Source organism: Dreissena polymorpha, chromosome 15 (assembly GCF_020536995.1).
Source record: "Dreissena polymorpha isolate Duluth1 chromosome 15, UMN_Dpol_1.0, whole genome shotgun sequence".
Lineage (NCBI taxonomy): Eukaryota > Metazoa > Mollusca > Bivalvia > Myida > Dreissenidae > Dreissena > Dreissena polymorpha.
In genome coordinates this window covers 14,283,586-14,305,060 of record NC_068369.1, presented here as the reverse complement: position 1 = coordinate 14,305,060, position 21,475 = coordinate 14,283,586, and the positions used below count along the sequence as shown (strand labels likewise).

General features: G+C 38.7%; 1 protein-coding gene across 1 annotated transcript in view; it reads left to right on the top strand.

The window, feature by feature from the left end:
* Nucleotides 1–21,475, top strand: part of LOC127860908 (uncharacterized) — a 345,694-nt gene that overhangs the window by 76,145 nt on the left and 248,074 nt on the right. The window contains exons 30-42 of the mRNA XM_052399220.1: nt 1,599–1,805; nt 2,772–2,957; nt 3,511–3,684; nt 4,004–4,177; nt 5,844–6,035; nt 11,700–11,873; nt 12,571–12,747; nt 13,279–13,458; nt 15,067–15,252; nt 15,705–15,884; nt 16,054–16,233; nt 17,636–17,821; nt 18,276–18,455. Of these exons, the coding sequence (XP_052255180.1) occupies nt 1,599–1,805; nt 2,772–2,957; nt 3,511–3,684; nt 4,004–4,177; nt 5,844–6,035; nt 11,700–11,873; nt 12,571–12,747; nt 13,279–13,458; nt 15,067–15,252; nt 15,705–15,884; nt 16,054–16,233; nt 17,636–17,821; nt 18,276–18,455 (2,376 nt within the window). The remainder of the gene's footprint in view (nt 1–1,598; nt 1,806–2,771; nt 2,958–3,510; nt 3,685–4,003; nt 4,178–5,843; nt 6,036–11,699; nt 11,874–12,570; nt 12,748–13,278; nt 13,459–15,066; nt 15,253–15,704; nt 15,885–16,053; nt 16,234–17,635; nt 17,822–18,275; nt 18,456–21,475) is intronic.

The following is a 21,475-nucleotide window of genomic DNA, read 5'->3' as shown; positions in this document are numbered from 1 at the left end:
GTAAACCATTATAGTAACCTACCAGTTTTTTGCTGTCTTAAGTAGATACTGACATACGGACATTGTTAACTCAGTCACAGTGTATTACTAAGTGAAGTGTTGCATCAAGTTTGTAATGGTATGGGGAACATAGAACAACAATCATTTAAAATCATTATTGGCTAATATTCAAACAATATCATGTTGAATATATTAACAATCAAATTGTCAAATCTAAAAAAGTTTATTTTATATTTTATTGGAACATCGGTAAAATGCCTTTGTCCATTTACATACAAGTTAGCAAATTATAGTCAAAGTGCATCGGTACAATACAAAAAACCATGATAATATACATAAATTACTATTTTAAGTGTTCAATTAACATTTACAAAAGTAAATGTATTGACAGCTATGTAAGAAGAAACAAGAAATAAATAAACAATATATTAACGCTTTCATACAATATTAATTTAAGAAGCAGCAAATACTTCTTATTTTCCTCACGGAGTTTCATTACAATATGAACACATTTCGTCTATTTATTGATCAATGAAATAAGAAGTTGTAAGATGTAATCAGAATAAGATGTCTGTGTGTAACTGGGAAAGATTGAGATATATATATATATATATATATATATATATATATATATATATAAAGAGAGAGAGAGAGAGAGAGAGAGAGAGGGAGAGGAGAGAGAGAGAGGAGGGGGGGGGAGAGGAGAGAGATAGAACGATGTGCTTGTTTCGTAGAAATCTTCATCTACTGAATTGAAAATTCATGTACAAACGTAATTGATATCCATTTTAATTATGTGAAAGACAAATGTAATGAAGTCTATAATTTATATAGCGGTGCGACCTTACGTTTACTCGCCATAATAAGACAAGCCTTTGAAGTAAAACCATGCACATTTTTGTGATGATCATTTGGAAGGAGCGGAAAACATCCATTTTGAGGTCGCATTGTCAAAGTACAGTTAACAGGGTTTGTCGCAGTATCTTTGTTACCACAATATATATTGAGAAAGCTTCCGCCAGGGATAAGCTCAAGCGTTTGCAGCAAGGAAGATAACTATAGATTGTTAGGTCACCAGGCTAGGTCAATATTACTAGCTATTGTGATATGAAATTATTTACGAAACTACTTTGTTGAGATTGATTTGAACTGTAATTATTCAAATAGGTATACTTGTTACAAAAGAAAACAAAACGGCAATTTAATGTTGAGTTCAAGTCACCTTCATTTGTATCAAGAAAACAGTTTTTTCGCACGATATCCAGAGCGAGAGAGACGGAGAGTTAATTTCACTTAAATTTGTAAGCTGGTTTCTTGGAAGGAGGTAATGAGTGTCTTTTTATTTGTAGGTCAACATATCAATGGTCAATGTCGCAATCGCCTTAAATAGAAACTTCATATCTTACAATTACAAGAGCAGGCTTTGAGCTACAGTCTCGCAAATCTGTGTATGGTTACATTGGTGGACCTATCAAACAAAAGTCATCAAATGTGAAGGTAACAGGACCGACTGCAGCAAGTTAGATGCATGTTTTACACACATCTGTTGTTGATATATCAGTAAATTGCTTAAATTTTTAAATGTGGTTATATTTTAGGCGACACGGCATTGACTATTGCGGTGCTCATGGGTCAGACGCAGGCAGAGGTCTCTTTGAAGGGTAGTCACGGTCTTCATTACAACTACACCTCGTTCACTTTCTATGCTAACGACACCACACTGGCTCAGTTTGTGAGGCTTCAGTCAGCTGGTCAGTTAGGGCAACTGGCTGTCTGTGAAGTGAAGGTGTATGGAAAAGAGATTGGTGAGATATATATTTTTTTCTTCTGAGAAATTTGAGTCATTCTCTAGCGGATGAGACGGTGAATACATTTTCTTGATAATTATTTTATAGTTTTAATATTCAAAACTTTGCTTTTTAAAGCATGAAACTGTATATATTCAGTATGTGAAAGGGGCTTTCTCACGTTTAAGACAATTGACAAAATACAAAAAAATGTTCCAGAATTGCAAATTTTCGTTGTAGTTATGATATTTGTGTGGAAACAGTAATTCTGAACATTGACCATGCTCTAAAATATCCATCATATGCATCTTTTGACGAAAATCCTGAATAAAAACTGAAAATTATAATGCGTTGCAACGCTAAACGATTTAATTTGGAGAGTTTTGTTGTTGTCGTTATATTTTTTGATAACTACGAGGATTGGTTATATAAAGTGTAAAATATCTCGCTCATTGTATGTGCACGAGGCCTAGTGGTCTAAGCGATAGACTTTTACTCCAGGGGTCAGTGGATCGAGTCCAGTTGAGGGTTACATTTTTCTTTCTTTCATTTTATTCTTGTTGTTTTTACTGGAGATTTTAGATCCAATGTTACAGTTATCAGTATAAACCATTTAATGACAAACTTCAATATATGCAAAAATCCGCGAAATCCTTTAAGAATAAGGTGATAGACTTAGAACCTAGAAAAATACGTCAAGATTTTGATTACATACAGGCAACCAGTGGTTTTGATGTACGTAAAATAAATGTTCGGCTTGTGTTTGTCTTTGACATTTTCTTTTTTTTTCGTATGTACATATATGCAAACAAGTATAGTACATTTTATAGAGCTAGTTTATTTGTAATCAATGATTTATCTTCTGAAAGTTGTTAACATAATACATAACCTTAATACCACTAATTTGGTTTTCGGTTTAGAAAATTTATTTGATCACATATGTTGCAGACAATGTCTGAAAGATAAGTAATATTTTTTCTTTAGATTGTGGCCCATACCACAGTAATGTGGTTAACATGAGTATTTCTGCAAATCGGACAGTGTATGGTTCAATAGTTGAGTACACGTGTTTAACTGGTCACATGATCTCGAGGGGGGTGAATAGTTTCACGGCGCTGTGTACGATTGATGCTACGTGGAATGGGACCGCTCCAAACTGCAGACAAACAGGTAATTGACAATATGTTGCAATATTTATAACTATGACTAAGGAGTATGCTGAAGTCTGTCAAACATCCAAAACTAGAATTATTTGATATGCTTCCAGCGTAGCTCAAGGCAAGCCTGTGTAATCACGCTTTCTGGTCAGTGATCACAAGATCACAAATCCTTGCGTGAATGAAATGCGGAAATCGTAGCTCCTAGCCAGATTGCGCATACGATGAGGCTGTTCTGGAGCTTACTGTCTTCGTTTCGTATTAGTTTCGTATTATTCATGATGCGGCTCTCGTGCTTTTGGTTTTGTAATGTCAAACCATACTGTCTACTCAGATGTATAAGGCTTATCGCACTGTGGAGGTATTCAGTTGAGATCTTCACATGCATTCAAAATTATTCGATGAACTGACTATATATAAATGAGATTAAAATATGTTGTAGAGATATTTTTGTATATAATACACTGGATGTCCTAAGAATTTTGTATTTTAATTATTCGGTCAAACAAAGACAAACTAGGTTGGTATAAACTTTATTTTCCAAGAAAATTGATTTGGTATTGCAGACTGTGGGCCGCTGTCTCACCCAAATAATGGTCGAGTGTTTGTTCCGAGTAGAAATTACCAAGCAATTTCATCATATACCTGTAACCGGGGCTATTGGCTGAATGGAACGAATGTGCGAACCTGTCACTCAATTGGGTTGTGGGATGGAGAAGCTCCTCGCTGTGTGCTCATAGGTATTATATAGGATGAGCCTCACTGCAAATTCTTTTTAAGATCTATCTATACTACTGGAAACACGTTGCTATGTCTGTGATTGCTATCCTATCAGGAATTTTTACAATCCAGCTTGTTTAAGATTGTCTTTAACATTTGTTGCAACATTATCTTATTAAACTTAACACATTTATATTTTAAAGATATTGTCTTTAACGTTATTGTCCACATCAACTGATTAAATTTGACACATTTATTCGTTTTAGATTGTATCTTTAACATGTTTTGCAACAGTATCTAATGAAAATTTACGCTTTAATAATGAAACTATATTTTTAGACTGTGGCAGTTTGACTGCTCCTGCCAACGGGGTTGTTACCGGTAACAGCGTCTACAACAGCACCGCTGTCTACACGTGTGATGTCGGCTTTGAGATTGTCTCCGGAGACGCTACAAGAATATGTCTAGAAGAAGCAGCCTGGACTGGAATTGAGCCTAATTGCTCTAGGAAAGGTTCACACTTATATGTACTTGTGAATGTTTGGCTTGGTTTTTATTTGATAAACTGATTGTTGTCCTACTGATTCTTTTCTTAATATATATGTAACACTTTATAGGCCGCTGAATAAACTTATTATACAATTATAGTAAAGCTTTCTACAAAGTTTGTATGTAAAATGAAAGACAGTAAATTATCAAACTATATTGGTGGCATTTTTACATTAGACGAGTATTTTACAAGTGAAAAAAAATGTTTAATGAAACCTTTGTTTTTTATTATAAAATGAAATGCATATTGTAAAATTATAAGCAAATTACCATTTCAAACTTTAGAAACATGGAAAACGTTAATGCACATATACATGGCTGATATTGTGTTGGTTTTTGTTTACCAGTTGCATACAAAAAGGTAAATAAAAAAAAGATCTCATTTCTGTAATTAATTTCAACTGGGGTGGACATAAAATGCTTCGTTCTGAAATCAAATGCCTAGATTTTCATAACCAAGGGACTCCTCACTGCTTGCTGTAACATCACTGCTTTCTGTAACAGAAGCCTTGTTTTAACTTGTTGTAAACAAGTAAATACACATTTGAAATGACCGATAACAAAAATAAATGTTGTGGAACAATCCATGTTACATGCAGTTTTATTTTTCAATAATACAAAGTTTTCAGTAATACAAATTTTTTTCATAACTTTGCTTGCGCTTGTCAGTCTGTTGGTCTATGTGTTGTTTTGTCTGACGTTTGGCCGGTAGATAAACCTTTCATTTCCTCGCGCTATCTTAAGAATTCTTTGAACAACAACAAAAATCCCACTGTTCTGGTGATAACTTAGGGGAACAGAAATAGTCCTAGTCAGGCTAAGGTCATTAGATAAGAGGTCCACATCCCAAGGGCGTGGCGAGATAAATGTGTTTGTGCCAGAAATGATGAGAAGCTTTGACTTAAGATTATGAAAATTAGAATAGAGCTTACTGCTGAAAAAGAAAAGAAGGTTTTAAGTTCTTCATGTTACTGGGTCAAGTAATCGGAATATTTGTTCACATTGGTTTAGTGGTTACATGTTAGAGAAGAAGACTTGATGTCATTGGTTTTGAGGTCTCGAGATCAAAGATCAAGGTCGCATGAACTTGTATCAATGAAATGGTTCTTTGTGATATCTATAGAATTCTTTGAACTATGATTATCTTAATCATTTTGTATGATGTATATTGATTTTAAGATCCCTAGGTCTTAGATCAATGTCACAAGAGCCTGTAACAGGAATTTCGATTCCACACAATAGAATGATTTGACGTACGATCATTCAAATTGGAGAAGCGGTTACTTTAATGGGAAATAAGACGCCTATACAAACTTAGGATATCAGGTCGAAGGTCTAAGTAACAGTGGCTGCATCGTTAAATCGGTATCTGCAATCTGAAAATTCGTAAAAGCATATAATTGTGTAAGGTGTTTAATCTTTAAGAACGATGACCTCTTATGATTTTCGAATCAGGAGATCTAATGTTGATGTCTAAGAAAAGATTTTGCTGAAAATCAAGTAGGTTACATATTCTCTTGTGTTAACTTTTTCTGTTGTCAGCATTGATATAATATTAAATAAAGTATATTTATATTAAAATATATGATAATGATGCACATAATGTTGATATTATTGCACTATTTCCTAGATTGTGGTACCGTGAATACTCAGCTGACGAATGGTAAACCTGTTACTCAGACGGGAACGAAGTACGAGGACACAATTCTCTACGAGTGCACTCTGGGATATATGCTATCACGGGGCGTAGTGAGCCGTCTGTTGTACTGCTCAAGTAACGGCATCTGGAACGGAACTGCTCCTACACGCTGTGTGCAAGCAGGTAGAAACAGTTATTGCTTAAGTGCTCTGTGTTAGCAGATAGACAAATTTATTGCTTATGTGCTGTGTGCTAGCAGGTAGACACAGTTAATGCTTTTGTTCTAGGAACAAGCATGTATACGTAGATTGCTTCAGTGACATACTGGTGTTTTTTTCATGTTTTGCCAAAATGTCTTGTGGAGAAATCGGGCACTTGACTTTATTCAAGGACTATTGAGTATTACCATTAATTTCTGTCCTGATTATGATTTTGAGTTTAGTAGAAATATATATTCAAATGGCTGGTTGGTATTTTACTGATGCAAACAATTTCTTACAGATTTGACAGATTTCTTGTGTTTTTTTTCAATTAGTAATATTTGTTTTATTAATTGTATGTAAGAAAAATCTTATGTAAATTATGAAGTCATCTTAATAAGGTTGATTTTAATATCATAAATAAGTACCTGATATCTCTAGCTAATCCCTTTCCAGGGAGTTAATTATCCGGAAAACTTTAAGCGCTGGGAATCATCCACCATCAGCCGCAAACGCCACGAACCTCTAACGGACGTTGATTATCCGGTGACTTTACTGGTCACGGATGACCAGCTGACTTTTCAGTCACCGGATACTGGGCACGATGGTGGTGTTGTCTGTCGGTCATCATCTGATCGTTTGACTCCCAACATACATACCGGCGACATTGATCGTGGACCTACGGATAAATCAATGTCTGACCAAATGACAACCGCCATTCTACGGTTTTTGGCCGGGGACGTAACCGGTCATGATATGACCGGCCGGTCACCGGTCCGGTCCGGTCCGGTCATGATATGACCTGCCGGTCACCAGTCACCGGTACGGTCCGGTCCGGTCATGTTATGACCGGCCGGTCACCGGTCCGGTCCGGTCATAATATGACCGGCCGGTCACCGGTCCGGTCATCGGTCCGGTCCGGTCATCGGTGACCCGACCGGTCCGGTCCGGTCACCTTCACCGGTCCGGTCCGGTCCAGTCCGGTCCGGTCCGGTCACCGGTCAACAGTCAGAAGAAGACATCGATCTTCATCATTGGATTACTCTTCTTCCAACTCGTCATCGACGAATGAATCTTCGTCATCAAGGAGTATCCATCGGACACGCTCATCTTCGTCTAGTGATTCTCATCGCCGCTACGCGTGTAAGCGATCACGTCGTCGTTCACGGAGACGCTATTCCAGAAGATCCCGGTCTCATCGCAGCCGATCCCCATCTCGACATCGCAGCCGATCCAGATCGCGACATAGCAGAAAAAGAGCATGTAGACAAACCTCACGTAGACATCGTACCTACCATTCGGATAGTCGATCGCCGTCTTATTCCTTTATGGAATCACATGTTTCCTCACCACATGTGTCGGCTCCCATGTTAACAGCCACACATGTTGGAACTTCAGGAGCGCAGCTAACAAATACTGCTACACTATCAGCACCACGGGTGTCTTCGACCGTATCTAGTCGTATACCCCCTAATGCTACTCATTGGAATCTTGATGTTCTATGGGTACAGAATGCGTCTGGTCATTTTGTAGCGGTCAATGCTGATAAGCATTATCAAATTGCTGACGTCGTGGATGATCATTCATCTTTACCAGACAAACTGGCACAAGATAGTTTCATTCCTGTTCCTACTGTTTCTCTACACACGTCTGTTCCTGTAGAGAGTGAAGCTGAATCAGATGCGGACATTTATACGGATACATTTTTGGCTTCCAGTAATCAAATTTACGAGCTAATATTCCAGACTCTGGTTGAAGAGTTGTGTCCACGACCTGTGGAGACTTCTTCTAATTCAACGATCTCGATCACTGAACAACTCGTTCGTACGCTTGATCCCACAATGGTTACTAAGGCGCGTTCCCGCTTGGATACACGCCTTCCGATTGGTACTACTGTCTTATCTGTTTTTCAATCGTTGGAATCAGTGAATAAAACGATTTCTAAACGAGGAGATATGTGGAAAGTACCGAAGGATTTTGCGGAGTCTAAACTTCAGGAACGTAACTACAAACCACCAGTACCCGATCCGACTTCCGGTTTAGATTGTTCTAAATTACCATCGCAGGATCCAGACCTCAATGCGCTGTTGCTTACGATGCCTAGCTCATCTACTTCAGTGTCTGTCCCTTTTTTATGATAGAACATTGGGAAAGTAGAGAGCGGAGATCGTTAGGTCTATTCAACCAGGTAGACTTAATGCTAGCAATCTTGTTACACTTGGTTTGTGATTGGTTTGATTCAGTTCCGGAAGAACTTCGGGATTTATTGATCCACCTATCACGAACAGCATGATCCCTTCCACATAATGCTGCTGCTTTAATGTCTGAGATGTTAAGGATTTGTAGAGATCTTATCCTTTCATATTTACCTAAAGATTTTCTCTTAGAACCAGGTATGAACTCGCTCAGAACGGCTCCTCTCACATCAGGTTTCTTTTTTGGTGGAAGGATACTAGAAGCAATCACAGCTGACAAGGATGCCCAACTTCATGCTTCCTTAGCTAGAAACAATTCTGGACAACGCCAAGGAGCCTTTAAGCAGCCTTCTTTTAGGCCACCAGCAGTTCCAGCACACAAGAAGGCTAAGAGAAACAATCTTTTCTCTAAAAGACCTGCTGTTAATCCACGTTCGGGTCCTAACCGGCCTTCCTATAACAGACCTTCTTTTGCTAAGAAGTTTTCTGGTAGATATTCTGGGAAAAAGAACAAACCCAAGCCGGATCAGAGGAATTTCAAACCTTCTGCTGGCAAGGGCAAGAGTTCACGGGATTATTCTTAAGTAAATCGACGACTGGCTCTTACACCAGCTCGATCGTCATTTGCTTCTGACCAACCTGGAATTCTCTTGGAAGGAACTCCTCTCTTTAGGACTCCTTCTCAATGCAGACAAATAAGACCGCATTCCTTCTCAGGACTTCACTTTCGTGGGAATGAATTTCTTGACACACATCAATCGGGTCAGAGTGTCATGTCAACGTATATCAGACCTTCTGGTAAAGGTCAACTGGGTTTTGTCCCAATCTCATAAAATAGCTCAAGAATTCCTCTCTCTCAACGGTATCCTGAGCTCAGTAGCAGACTTTGTGCAGTTGGGACGTCTATTCCTACGTCCTCTTCAGCATTATCTCTCAGCTTGTTGGAAATGGTCTTCGGGCAATCTGTTACAACAGATTCCAATCCATCCTTCCCTAGTGTCTCATCTTCAGTGGTGGCTAGACAAGGAGACTCTCTTAGCAGGAGTTCCACTGCTTCCTCAGCAACCGTCATTACATCTAATCACGGATGCGAGCAAGGAAGGATGGGGTGCTCATCTGGAACCTCTCAGTCTAATAGTTTCAGGGTTGTGATCTCATCAGGAATCTCACCATTATATCAACAATCTAGAAAAGCGAGCAGTATTTCTAGCTGTATCTCATTTCCAGTCACATCATCGAGACTCTTGTGTGATGGTGTCAACAGACAACACATCGGTGGTGGCTTACATCCAGGCACAGGGGGGAACACATTCTCAATCCCTGTATCTGGAAACCAAGAAATTTTCTTGTTTTTTGAAAAACACTCAACATTTTTATTCTGGCCAAATACATACCAGGTCGCCTCAACGCCCTGGCGGATGGGTTGTCTCGCAAATACCAGATACTTCCATCGGAATGGACACTTCATCAAGAAGTGACCAACCAGATCATTTTTAAGTTCGGTTATCCCTTGGTCGATCTATTTGCGACCAGACACAACTACAGACTACCTCTGTATGTTAGTCCAGTTTACGATCCAGCAGCGTTGGCAATAGACGCGCTTTCGTTCGCTTGGGACCAACTGGAAGCTTACGCCTATCCCCCACCCATTCTAATTCCCCAAATATTGGCGAAAATCAGGATGAGCTCATGCCGGATACTCCTGATTGACCGTTGGTGGCCCAGGAGATCTTGGTTCAACGATCTTCTCAGTCTCCTGTACGATTATCCCAGGAAACTTCCTCACAGATCAGATAGTCTATCTCAAAGCGGCAGACTACATGCGGATCCAGTAATGTTCCACTTACACGTCTGGCCGTTATCAGGCAATCTCTGCAGAATAAACGTTTTTCTGTCAGGGCTTCAACCCTCGTTGCTTCTGCAAGGGGAAAATCCACCAGAGCAGTCTATGATGCTCGCTGGAAACTCTTCTCTAATTGGTGTATTCGAGGGAAAATTGATCCCCTCCATCCCTCTGCTAGACGCATAGCGGATTTTCTCATCTATCTTTTTGATGATAAGAAACTTTCTCTTAGCTGTATCAAAGGATACAGATCTATGATTTTGCATACATTGGCCTTTACTAAGTCATCCCAAATCTGTGCTGATCCAGCGATTTCGGAACTGATTAGAGCTATGGAACTTAAACGTCCTGTACCTCGAACACTGGCTCCTAAATGGGATTTAGCTTGTGTACTTGGTTCGCTTACTAAGGCTCCCTACGAACCTCTTGATCAGGTTTTTTTACAGTTCCTAACCTGGAAGACCGTTTTTCTTCCTACTATGGCTTCATCCAAACGGGGAAGTGAAAGTCATGCTCTTTCTATAGAAGATAACCATCTTCGTTTTGAATCTGTCGATGGATATGTTACATTATTATGTCAACCAGGATTTCCTGCTAAAAATCAACTTCCCTCCATGGCTTCCAAACCCTTCAAAGTTCCAAGTCTTTCTAGATCTTGTGGACATGAAGATGATTATAGACTCCTTTGCCCGGTAAGGGCTTTGAAGTTCTACCTTAAGAGAGTAAAGTTTATTCGAGGTTCTCGTAAAAGACTTTTCATTTCATTAAAAGGGGGGGAGCGATGTGTCTGCGGCTTCTATTTCCCGTTGGATAGCCTCAACAATTAAGAAAGCTTATTCTTCTCTTTCATCCAGTGATTTATCCCTGTTTAAGATAAGACCGCATGAATTAAGAGCTCTTTCGGCTTCGTGGGCTTATATTAATTGTACCCCACTGTCTGAAGTGCCTCAAGCTGCTTTCTGGAGGAATCCTACCACCTTCTCCTCATTTTATCTTCGTTCTCTTGAGTGCCAACAAGACAATTTGTATATGTTGGGTCCTCTTGTTTTGGATCAAATTGTAATTTTTTCAATGGCGTAAGTACTCTAGGCCATCCGAGAATTAAGTACGTACAATATGGTACTTACGAAGATGATCTGAGGACATGATCTACGATCTCTGGTTGCAAACCCTAAATATGGGTTCTGCTGTGATGGGAAAAAATATGCGAACCTTCCCGCCGCAGCTGCAAAATCAGATAGATATAACAGGTAATTATTTATGACATTAAATCAAATTTTTAAAGTAAAATTCATTCTAATTATTAAATACTTACCTGTAATCGGTAAGTCCCACCTCTCACCCCGCTCATCGACATTTTATGTTTTTGTAAAGGAAAGATGAGTTGTTGTTCTTGTTTTCCGGTTAGGTAACATTGTACTATGTTTAACCTGACTTTGTTTTCTTTATTAGAGGTGGATGATTCCCAGCGCTTAAAGTTTTCCGGATAATTAACTCTCTGGAAAGGGATTAGCTAGAGATAACAGGTAAGTATTTAATAATTAAAATGAATTTTACTTTAAAAAATTGTTTTTATAAACCAATATTATAGCATGGCTTTGGCTTTCAGACTGTGGTCCACTGAGTTCCCCTAGCAACGGTCGTGTTGCGGTCCCAAGGACTGTGTATCAGTCGCCGGCCAGCTTCACATGCAATCCTGGCTACGACCTCATTGGCAGTAACGTGCGCCATTGTGCAGCAGACGGTATCTGGTCCAACAGTACACCCGTCTGTCAGATCAAAGGTAGCATATAAGTGCACTCTGTGTAGATTAATAATCTGATATTTATTAAGATACGGTTACTATTACATTCATTGAAAACAGATGTAATTTCAACTTTTTCCTTTATATGACATCTACTGGATTGTATGCTAACGTTTGAACTAAAGTAACTAAGACTAAGCTTACGTAATTAAGTGTGCAAAATATCACTCGAATGTTTGTGTTTTAATTTTGCTATATGCAATTGAATATACTATTTTGGTAAGTCAGTCTGAGCTTTGATGATCCAACTGCTTGGGTTACTGTTTGATTTAAATAATGTGTCCATCGTACTGTTCATACATGTAATAAGTCATTTGCATGGCAATTAGCAGATTATCTATGAAGTTACGCAGATTATGTTCCAGCACAATAACTAGATATTTGCAATTAATTTGGAGAGCAAAATTATTTCGGATGGCAATGTGGAATAGATGGCTTATAATTTATTTCTAGAGCTTAAATTTAAAGCATACAAACGGTAGATAAGGGTAACCTGATTTTGACAGCTTATAGCCCTCAAGGTTAAGCCATCGTGGTTGTTCGCTAGAAACGATTTGGGCTAATCAGCTCAGCGATATTTAATACATAGTTACACAAATGGTATTATTTGTACATGTCTGTGGATATATTTTCTGCTTGAAAGATGTGTTTTTTAATCTCATATTGTTCTTTGCAGATTGTGGCAGAGCTTCTAACATAAGCAATGGTTCAGTAAACGACACAGCGACTACGTTTGGTGCCCTTGTCGTGTACACGTGTAATACAGGGTACCGGATTAATGGGACAGCAGCCTCTATCCGGTGTGGCACAGAGGGACATTGGGACGGAGAAATCCCAACGTGTGTTCTATATGGTAACTGGCATTGGTGTTTGTTTAAGCTCAACTATAACAAAACATGTTTCTGTTAAACCAATGTTATTTGTCAGACACTAGCTTTTGTGGAATTTGATTGTTCCGGTCAACATTAAAACTATGTTAACCAAATGTCTTGAAACAAAAATATTATTTTGAACAATTAAAAGAGCATGGAATTTCATGTCAAAACAACATTAAATCAATCCACAGTATATAAGTTATTTGTTGCTTGTAAGGGTGTAATAATAAAAATAATACGAACATGTTTTAACTGAAAACTATTTTAAATTACTAATATAGTTTCCTTTACATAAATTAACAACATTAATATTTGACACAAGTGATTTGGAAAAAGTTAGTGCTTGCTATTCTTTAGAACCATGTGAATCTTGTGTTAATGGTACTGTTATATTGGATTGTGTTTTTTTTACCAAAAGTAAGTCATTTGCAATAAACAAACATTATTATAATATAATAATATATAATTATACTTATATAATTAATTTTAGAAACCATTTTCCATTGCAGACTGTGGTACAATAGATAGCCCGCCAAATGGGGTTGTGAACCAGTCTGAAGGTACGCTCTACAATGCCACTATTCACATCTCCTGTCTCCGTGGCTTCTATAGGAGTCCTGACCAGCCTAGCCGGACATGTGCTCATGGCGGGAACTGGAGTGGGTTTCCTGTCTCCTGTTTGATACGTGGTAAGTTCTTACAGGGGTGCCAGTCAGCTGTGTGATTCACAGAAAGTGATATGCGGTAATGATGAATCCAGTCTCTTGTGTAATATCCCTATTGTACATAGCGTGGTGCCAGTATCATGTGTGATTCACATATAGCATGTAATACTGCACCAGCCTCCTGTGTAATTAACATTTAGTATGTAATGATGTACCAGTCTCTTGCATAATACCCCTATTGTACATAGCGGGATGCCAGTCTGCTGTGTGATTCGCATATAGTATGTACTGCTGTATCTAGTCTCTTGCGGTAATGATGAATCCAGTCTCTTGTGTAATATCCCTATTGTACATAGCGTGGTGCCAGTATCATGTGTGATTCACATATAGCATGTAATACTGCACCAGCCTCCTGTGTAATTAACATTTAGTATGTAATGATGTACCAGTCTCTTGCATAATACCCCTATTGTACATAGCGGGGTGCCAGTCTGCTGTGTGATTCGCATATAGTATGTACTGCTGTATCTAGTCTCTTGTGTAATACCCCTATTATACATAGCGCGGTGCCAGTCTCCTGTGTGATTCACATATAGCATGTAATACTGCACCAGTCTCCTGTGTAATTAACATTTAATATGTAATGATGTACCAGTCTCTTGTGAAACACCCCTATTGTACATAACGGGATGCCAGTATCCTATGTGATTCGCAGATAATATGTACTGTTGTATGTAGTCTCTTGTGTAATACCCCTATTGTACAAAGCTTGATGTCAGTCTCCTGTGTGATTCACATATAGTATGTAATGCTGTATCCAGTCTTCTGTGTAATACACCTATTGTACATAGCGTGGTGCCAGTATCCTGTGTGATTCACATATAGCATGTAATACCGTGCCAGTCTCCTGTGTAATACCCCTTTTGTACATAGCGTGGTGCCAGTATCCTGTGTGATTCGCAGATAGTATGTACTGTTGTATCTAGTCTATTGTGTAATACCCCTATTGTACAAAGCGTGGTGTCAGTCTCCTGTGTGATTCACATATAGTTTGTAATGCTGTATCCAGTCTCCTGTGTAATACACCTATTGTACATAGCGTGGTGCCAGTATCCTGTGTGAGTCACATATAGCATGTAATGCCGTGCCAGTCTCCTGTGTAATACCCCTATTGTACATAGCGTGGTGCCAGTCTCCTGTGTGATTCACATAAATTATGTTATGTGGTATCTAGTCTCTTGTGTAATACACTGTTAGAGCATATCCCCTTGGGTGTAGCCGCTATAAACCATCAGTAAGTTTATTTTATTCTGGAAGAACGAGCGTCCGTAAAAGTGCCTGTTGAATATGTCATAATGTTACAGCAAACGCATTTATTTTTACTAGTTACTTATAGATTGTTATGTATAACCATCCGAATTTTATTATTCTGTGCAACAATATTTGCTCTCATTATAAAAACGCTGTTGATCAAAATAGTTTGTGGATTCGGAACGCGTCATGTTGAATAGCAGAACACATTTAATGAATTGTCCTTCGAGTTGGGTGTGTTTGATTTCACAGAATTACTCAATATTGTGATTTCCTCATTTGACGTTCAATAAGGGCGACATTGTTCTTTGACTACTCTAGATTGTGGCCTGCCTGCGTCTGTAGCAAACAGTGTGTACAGACTTACTGCAGAGAACAAAACCACTTACGGGAGCCACGTCAACTACAGCTGTGTAACGGGCTATTTTCAGTCTGGTGGAGTGTCACAGCTCGAGTGTAACGCGGAGGGTCAGTGGACAGGCAACCGTTTCAACTGCACAATCTATGGTAACTATGGCAGCCGTAGCAACTGCGCAGTATATGGTAACTATGGTGTATGTGTTTAAGTGACATTTATCACCATTTTTCTGCTTTTTAAACATTTACTTTGTTTCCTTTTTTGCATGATTTATGTAAGTAATTTTAATTGCATTTGTTATGAGACATGTGCGTAATAAATTATGCTCAAAATGTATTCAAACATTCTTCTTTTTTTCACTATTTTTCGTGACGTCTCTGGTATTTTCTCAATTTGCACCATCAACGTTAATCACATCATTTTTATTTAAAATTTAATTTATTTTTTTATTGTGTAATTTTAAAAAGAACTGAGTTACGTTAAGGAATGTTCATACACTTGTTGAATATGTCTAATCATGTGCTATTACTTGCCACTGAAATTATAATCTGGTATTGCAGTTGCAGCTTGTGCCCTGTCAAACTGAAGCTGTGTATTTCAGACTGTGGAGTCCCACCTACCCACAACCACACCCAGGTCAATGTGACGAGTTCAATTTACGGGTCTACAGTGTTTTACAGCTGTATGACCGGCTACAACCGGACCTACAGAGGGAACTCGACCTTAACGTGCAATGCTACTGGCCACTGGGACGGCACAGTAGACCCCTGTTTACTTGTTGGTGAGCACCAACAATTTATTTATAGTTCGTATTTTGTTATCCTCCGCCAAAGGATTTTTGTGTTTTTTTTACCAAAAGTAAGTCATTTGCAATAAACAAACATTATTATAATATAATAATATATAATTATACTTATATAAATAATTTTAGAAACCATTTTCCATTGCAGACTGTGGTACAATAGATAGCCCGCCAAATGGGGTTGTGAACCAGTCTGAAGGTACGCTCTACAATGCCACTATTCACATCTCCTGTCTCCGTGGCTTCTATAGGAGTCCTGACCAGCCTAGCCGGACATGTGCTCATGGCGGGAACTGGAGTGGGTTTCCTGTCTCCTGTTTGATACGTGGTGAGTTCTTACAGGGGTGCCAGTCAGCTGTGTGATTCACAGAAAGTGAAGAGAGATACCAGTCTTCTCTGTGATATGCGGTAATGATGAATCCAGTCTCTTGTGTAATACCCCTATTGTACATAGCGTGGTGCCAGTATCATGTGTGATTCACATATAGCATGTAATACTGCACCAGCCTCCTGTGTAATTAACATTTAGTATGTAATGATGTACCAGTCTCTTGCGTAATACCCCTATTGTACATAGCGGGATGCCAGTCTGCTGTGTGATTCGCATTTAGTATGTACTGCTGTATCTAGTCTCTTGTGTAATACCCCTATTATACATAGCGCGGTGCCAGTCTCTTGTGTGATTCACATATAGCATGTAATACTGCACCAGTTTCCTGTGTAATTAACATTTAATATGTAATGATGTACCAGTCTCTTGTGAAACACCCCTATTGTGCATAGCGGGATGCCAGTATCCTATGTGATTCGCAGATAATATGTACTGTTGTATCTAGTCTCTTGTGTAATACCCCAATTGTACAAAGCTTGGTGTCAGTCTCCTGTGTGATTCACATATAGTAGGTAATGCTGTATCCAGTCTCCTGTGTAATACACCTATTGTACATAGCGTGGTGCCAGTATCCTGTGTGATTCACATATAGCATGTAATACCGTGCCAGTCTCCTGTGTAATACCCCTATTGTACATAGCGTGGTGCCAGTATCCTGTGTGATTCGCAGATAGTATGTACTGTTGTATCTAGTCTCTTGTGTAATACCCCTATTGTACAAAGCGTGGTGTCAGTCTCCTGTGTGATTCACATATAGTATGTAATGCTGTATCCAGTCTCCTGTTTAATACACCTATTGTACATAGCGTGGTGCCAGTATCCTGTGTGATTCACATCTAGCATGTAATACCGTGCCAGTCGACTGTGTAATACCCCTATTGTACATAGCGTGGTGACAGTCTCCTGTGTGATTCACATAAATTATGGTATGTGGTATCTAGTCTCTTGTGTAATACACTGTTAGAGCATATCCCCTTGGGTGTAGCCGCTATAAACCATCAGTAAGTTTCTTTTATTCTTGAAGAACGAGCGTCCGTAAAAGTGCCTGTTTAATATGTCATAAGGTTACACCAAACGTATTTATTTTTACTAGTTACTTATAGATTGTTATGTATAACCATCCGAATTTTATTATTCTGTGCAACACTATTTGCTCTCATTATAAAAACGCTGTTGATCAAAATAGTTTGTGGATTCGGAACGCGTCATGTTGAATAGCAGAACACATTTAATGAATTGTCCTTCGAGTTGGGTGTGTTTGATTTCACAGAATTACTCAATATTGTGATTTCCTTATTTGACGTTCAATAAGGGAGACATTGTTCTTTGACTACTCTAGATTGTGGCCTGCCTGCGTCTGTAGCAAACAGTGTGTACAGACTTACTGCAGAGAACAGAACCACTTACGGGAGCCACGTTAACTACAGCTGTGTAACGGGCTATATTCAGTCAGATGGAGTGTCACAGCTCGAGTGTAACGCGGAGGGTCAGTGGACAGGCAACCGTTTCAACTGCACAATCTATGGTAACTATGGCAGCCGTAGCAACTGCACAATATATGGTAACTATGGTTTATGTGTTTAAGTGACATTTATCACCATTTTTCTGCTTTTTAAACATTTACTTTGTTTCCTTTTTTGCATGATTTATGTAAGTAATTTTAATTGCATTTGTTGTGAAACATGTGCGTAATAAATTATGCTCAAAATGTATTCAAACATTCTTCTATTTTTCACTATTTTTCGTGACGTCTCTGGTATTTTCTCAATTTGCACCATCAACGTTAATCACATCATTTTTATTTTAAATTTAATTTATTTTTTTATTGTGTAATTTTAAAAAGAACTGAGTTACGTTAAGGAATGTTCATACATTTGTTGAATATGTCTATAATCATGTGCTATTACTTGCCACTGAAATTATAATCTGGTATTGCAGTTGCAGCTTGTGCCCTGTCAAACTGAAGCTGTGTATTTCAGACTGTGGAGTCCCACCTACCCACAACCATACCCAGGTCAATGTGACGAGTTCAATTTACGGGTCTACAGTGTCTTACAGCTGTATGACCGGCTACAACCGGACCTACAGAGGGAACTCGACCTTAACGTGCAATGCTACTGGCCACTGGGACGGCACAGTAGACCCCTGTTTACTTGTTGGTGAGCACCAACAATTTATTGATTGTTCTTATTTTGTTATCTTCCGCCAAAGGCGGAGAGATAGAGAATCGGCGTTGTTCGTCCCTTTGTCCGTCCGTCCGTCGGCCCTTTCATCTGTCCGTCCGTAAGTCAGCAGTCCGTCCGTCCGTTTGTCACAAAACCTTTAAGGGCTATATCTCAGAAACTATATAAAATATCAACATGAAACTTTATAGGTATATATGTGTAAAGATATCAATGAGGCGAACAATGAAGAGAACTGCCATGCACAAGAACTATAACCTTACACTTTCTTTTATAAGATTAGTTGTCCTTATATTTTGTATAATGTTTGTTTTCTAATGCCCCAAGTAGGGTGGTATACAGCAGTTGAATTGTCCGTCAGTCAGTATGTCAGTCTGTGTATCCGTCCGAAAACTTTAATGGTCATAACTTTTTTTATTATTGAAGGTAGCAACTTGATATTTGGCATGTATGTGTATCTCATAGAGCTGAACATTTTGATTGGTAAAAAGTAAAGGTCAAGGTCATTCTTTAAGATCACATGTTAAATATATGGCGTCTGTCCGTCCGAAAACTTTAACATTGGCCATAACTTTTTCAATATTGAAGATAGCAAAAAAACTTTATATTTGGCATGCCTGTGTATCTCATGGAGGTGAACCTTTTGAGTTGTGAAAGGTGGGGGTGAAGGTCATCCTTCAAGTTCAAATGTCAAATATATGGCGTCTGTCCGTCCGAAAACTTTAACATTGGCCATAACTTTTTAAATAGTGAAGATAGCAACTTCATATTTGGCATGCATTTGCATCTAATGGAGCTGCACATTTTGAGTGATAAAAGGTGAAGGTCAAGATCATTCTTCAAGGTCAAGGTCAAAGGTCAAATTTAGAAATATTAAAGATAGCAGCTCGATATTTGGCATTGATGCATATCTCATCGAGCTGCACTTTTTGAGTTGTGAAAGGTCAAGGTCATCCTTCAAGGTCAAAAGTTAAGGTCAAAGGTCAAATTTTGCAATATTGAAGATAGCAACTTGATATTTTGCATGCATGCGAATCTCATGGAGCTGCACATTTTGAAAGGTGAAATGTCAAGTTCAAGGTCATCCTTCAAGGTCAAAGGTCAAATATATGGCTTCAAATCGGCGCAGTAGGGGGCATTGTGTTTCATGAACACAGCTCTTGTTCAGTTCTACATCTCCGATACCAAGACTTAAACATGCAACTTTATGGTTGTATTAATATTAACTAGAAATGGCGCGGCCGCGGCCGACGCGTATCTCAACGCCGCAGCTTTTGACCCAGGGGTCAGATCAAAATTCCAAATAGTGCACTGTCGCACATATGCTGATAGCTACCATGTGTTTAAGTTTCAGGGTTCTAGTGCTAATAGTGTAGGAGGAGATAGTGGCCAGGACGGACGGACGGACGGACAGACGGCGGAGATAACCACCAATTTGGAGCGTGGGGATAATGATGAGAAATGCCATCCTTAAGAACCATATCCCTTCACTTCCTTAAATAAAAGTTATTGCCCTTTGTTTTTGTATGATCGAATGTAGTGCAATATCAGAAACGATACAATAGTTGAACATGAGACTTTATGGGTTTGTAGAAATCAATGTGAAGAAGTGCCATGCACAAGAACAATAACCATGCACTTTTTAGCTCATCTATTTTTTGAAAAAAAATTATGAGCTATTGTCATCACCTTGGCGTCGGCGTCGGCGTCGGCGTTGGCGTTGGCGTTGGCGTCGGCGTCCGGTTAAGTTTTGCGTTTAGGTCCACTTTTCTCAGAAAGTATCAATGCTATTGCATTCAAACTTGGTACACTTACTTACTATCATGAGGGGACTGGGCAGGCAAAGTTAGATAACTCTGGCGTGCATTTTGACAGAATTATGTGCCCTTTTTATACTTAAAAAATTGAAAATTTTGGTTAAGTTTTGCGTTTAGTTCCACTTTTCTCAGTAAGTATCAATGCTATTGCATTCAAACTTGGTACACTTACTTACTATCATGAAGGGACTGGGCAGGCAAAGTTAGATAACTCTGGCGTGCATTTTGACAGAATTATGTGCCCTTTTTATACTTAGAAAATTTACAATTTTGGTTAAGTTTTGTGTTTAGGTCCATTTTATTCCTTAAGCATCAAAGCTATTGCTTTCATACTTGCAACACTTACTAACTATCATAAGGGGACTGTGCAGGCAAAGTAATGTAACTCTGACTGGCATTTTGACAGAATTATGTGCCCTTTTTATACTTAGAAAATTGAAAATTTGATTAAGTTTTGTGTTTAGGTCCACTTTATTCCTACAGTATCAAAGCTATTGCTTTCATACTTGCAAGATTTATTAACTATCATAAGGGGACGGTGCAGGCAAAGTTATGTAACTCTGACTGGCATTTGGACGGAATTATGGGCCCTTTATACTTAGAAAATTGAAAATTTGGTTAAGATTTATGTTTTGGTCCACTTTACCCCTAAAGTATCATAGATATTGCTTTCATACTTGGAACACTCACAAACTATCATAAGGGTACAGTAAAAGGACAAGTTGCATAACTCTGGTTGTCATTGTTACGGAATTATGGCCCTTTTTTGACTTAGTAACTTTTAATATATGGTTAAATTTTGTGTTTCGATCCACTCGAAGTATCAAGGCTATTGCTTTCAAACTTCAAATACTTACATGCTATCATGAGGTTACTGTACCTGGCAACTTGAATTTTACTTTGACCTTTGAATGACCTTGACTCTCAAGGTCAAATTATTAAATTTTGCTAAAATTGCCATAACTTCTTTATTTATGATTAGATTTGATTGATACTTTGATGAAACTACTCTTACCTGACATACCACAATAGACTTCACCCAAACCATCCCCCATGCCCTCCCCCCCCCTCCCCCCTCCCCCCCCCCTCCCCCCTCCCCCCCCTCCCCCCTCCCCCCCCTATTTTTTTTATTTTTTTATTTTATTTTTTTTAAGATCATCTCACAAATGACCACCACAC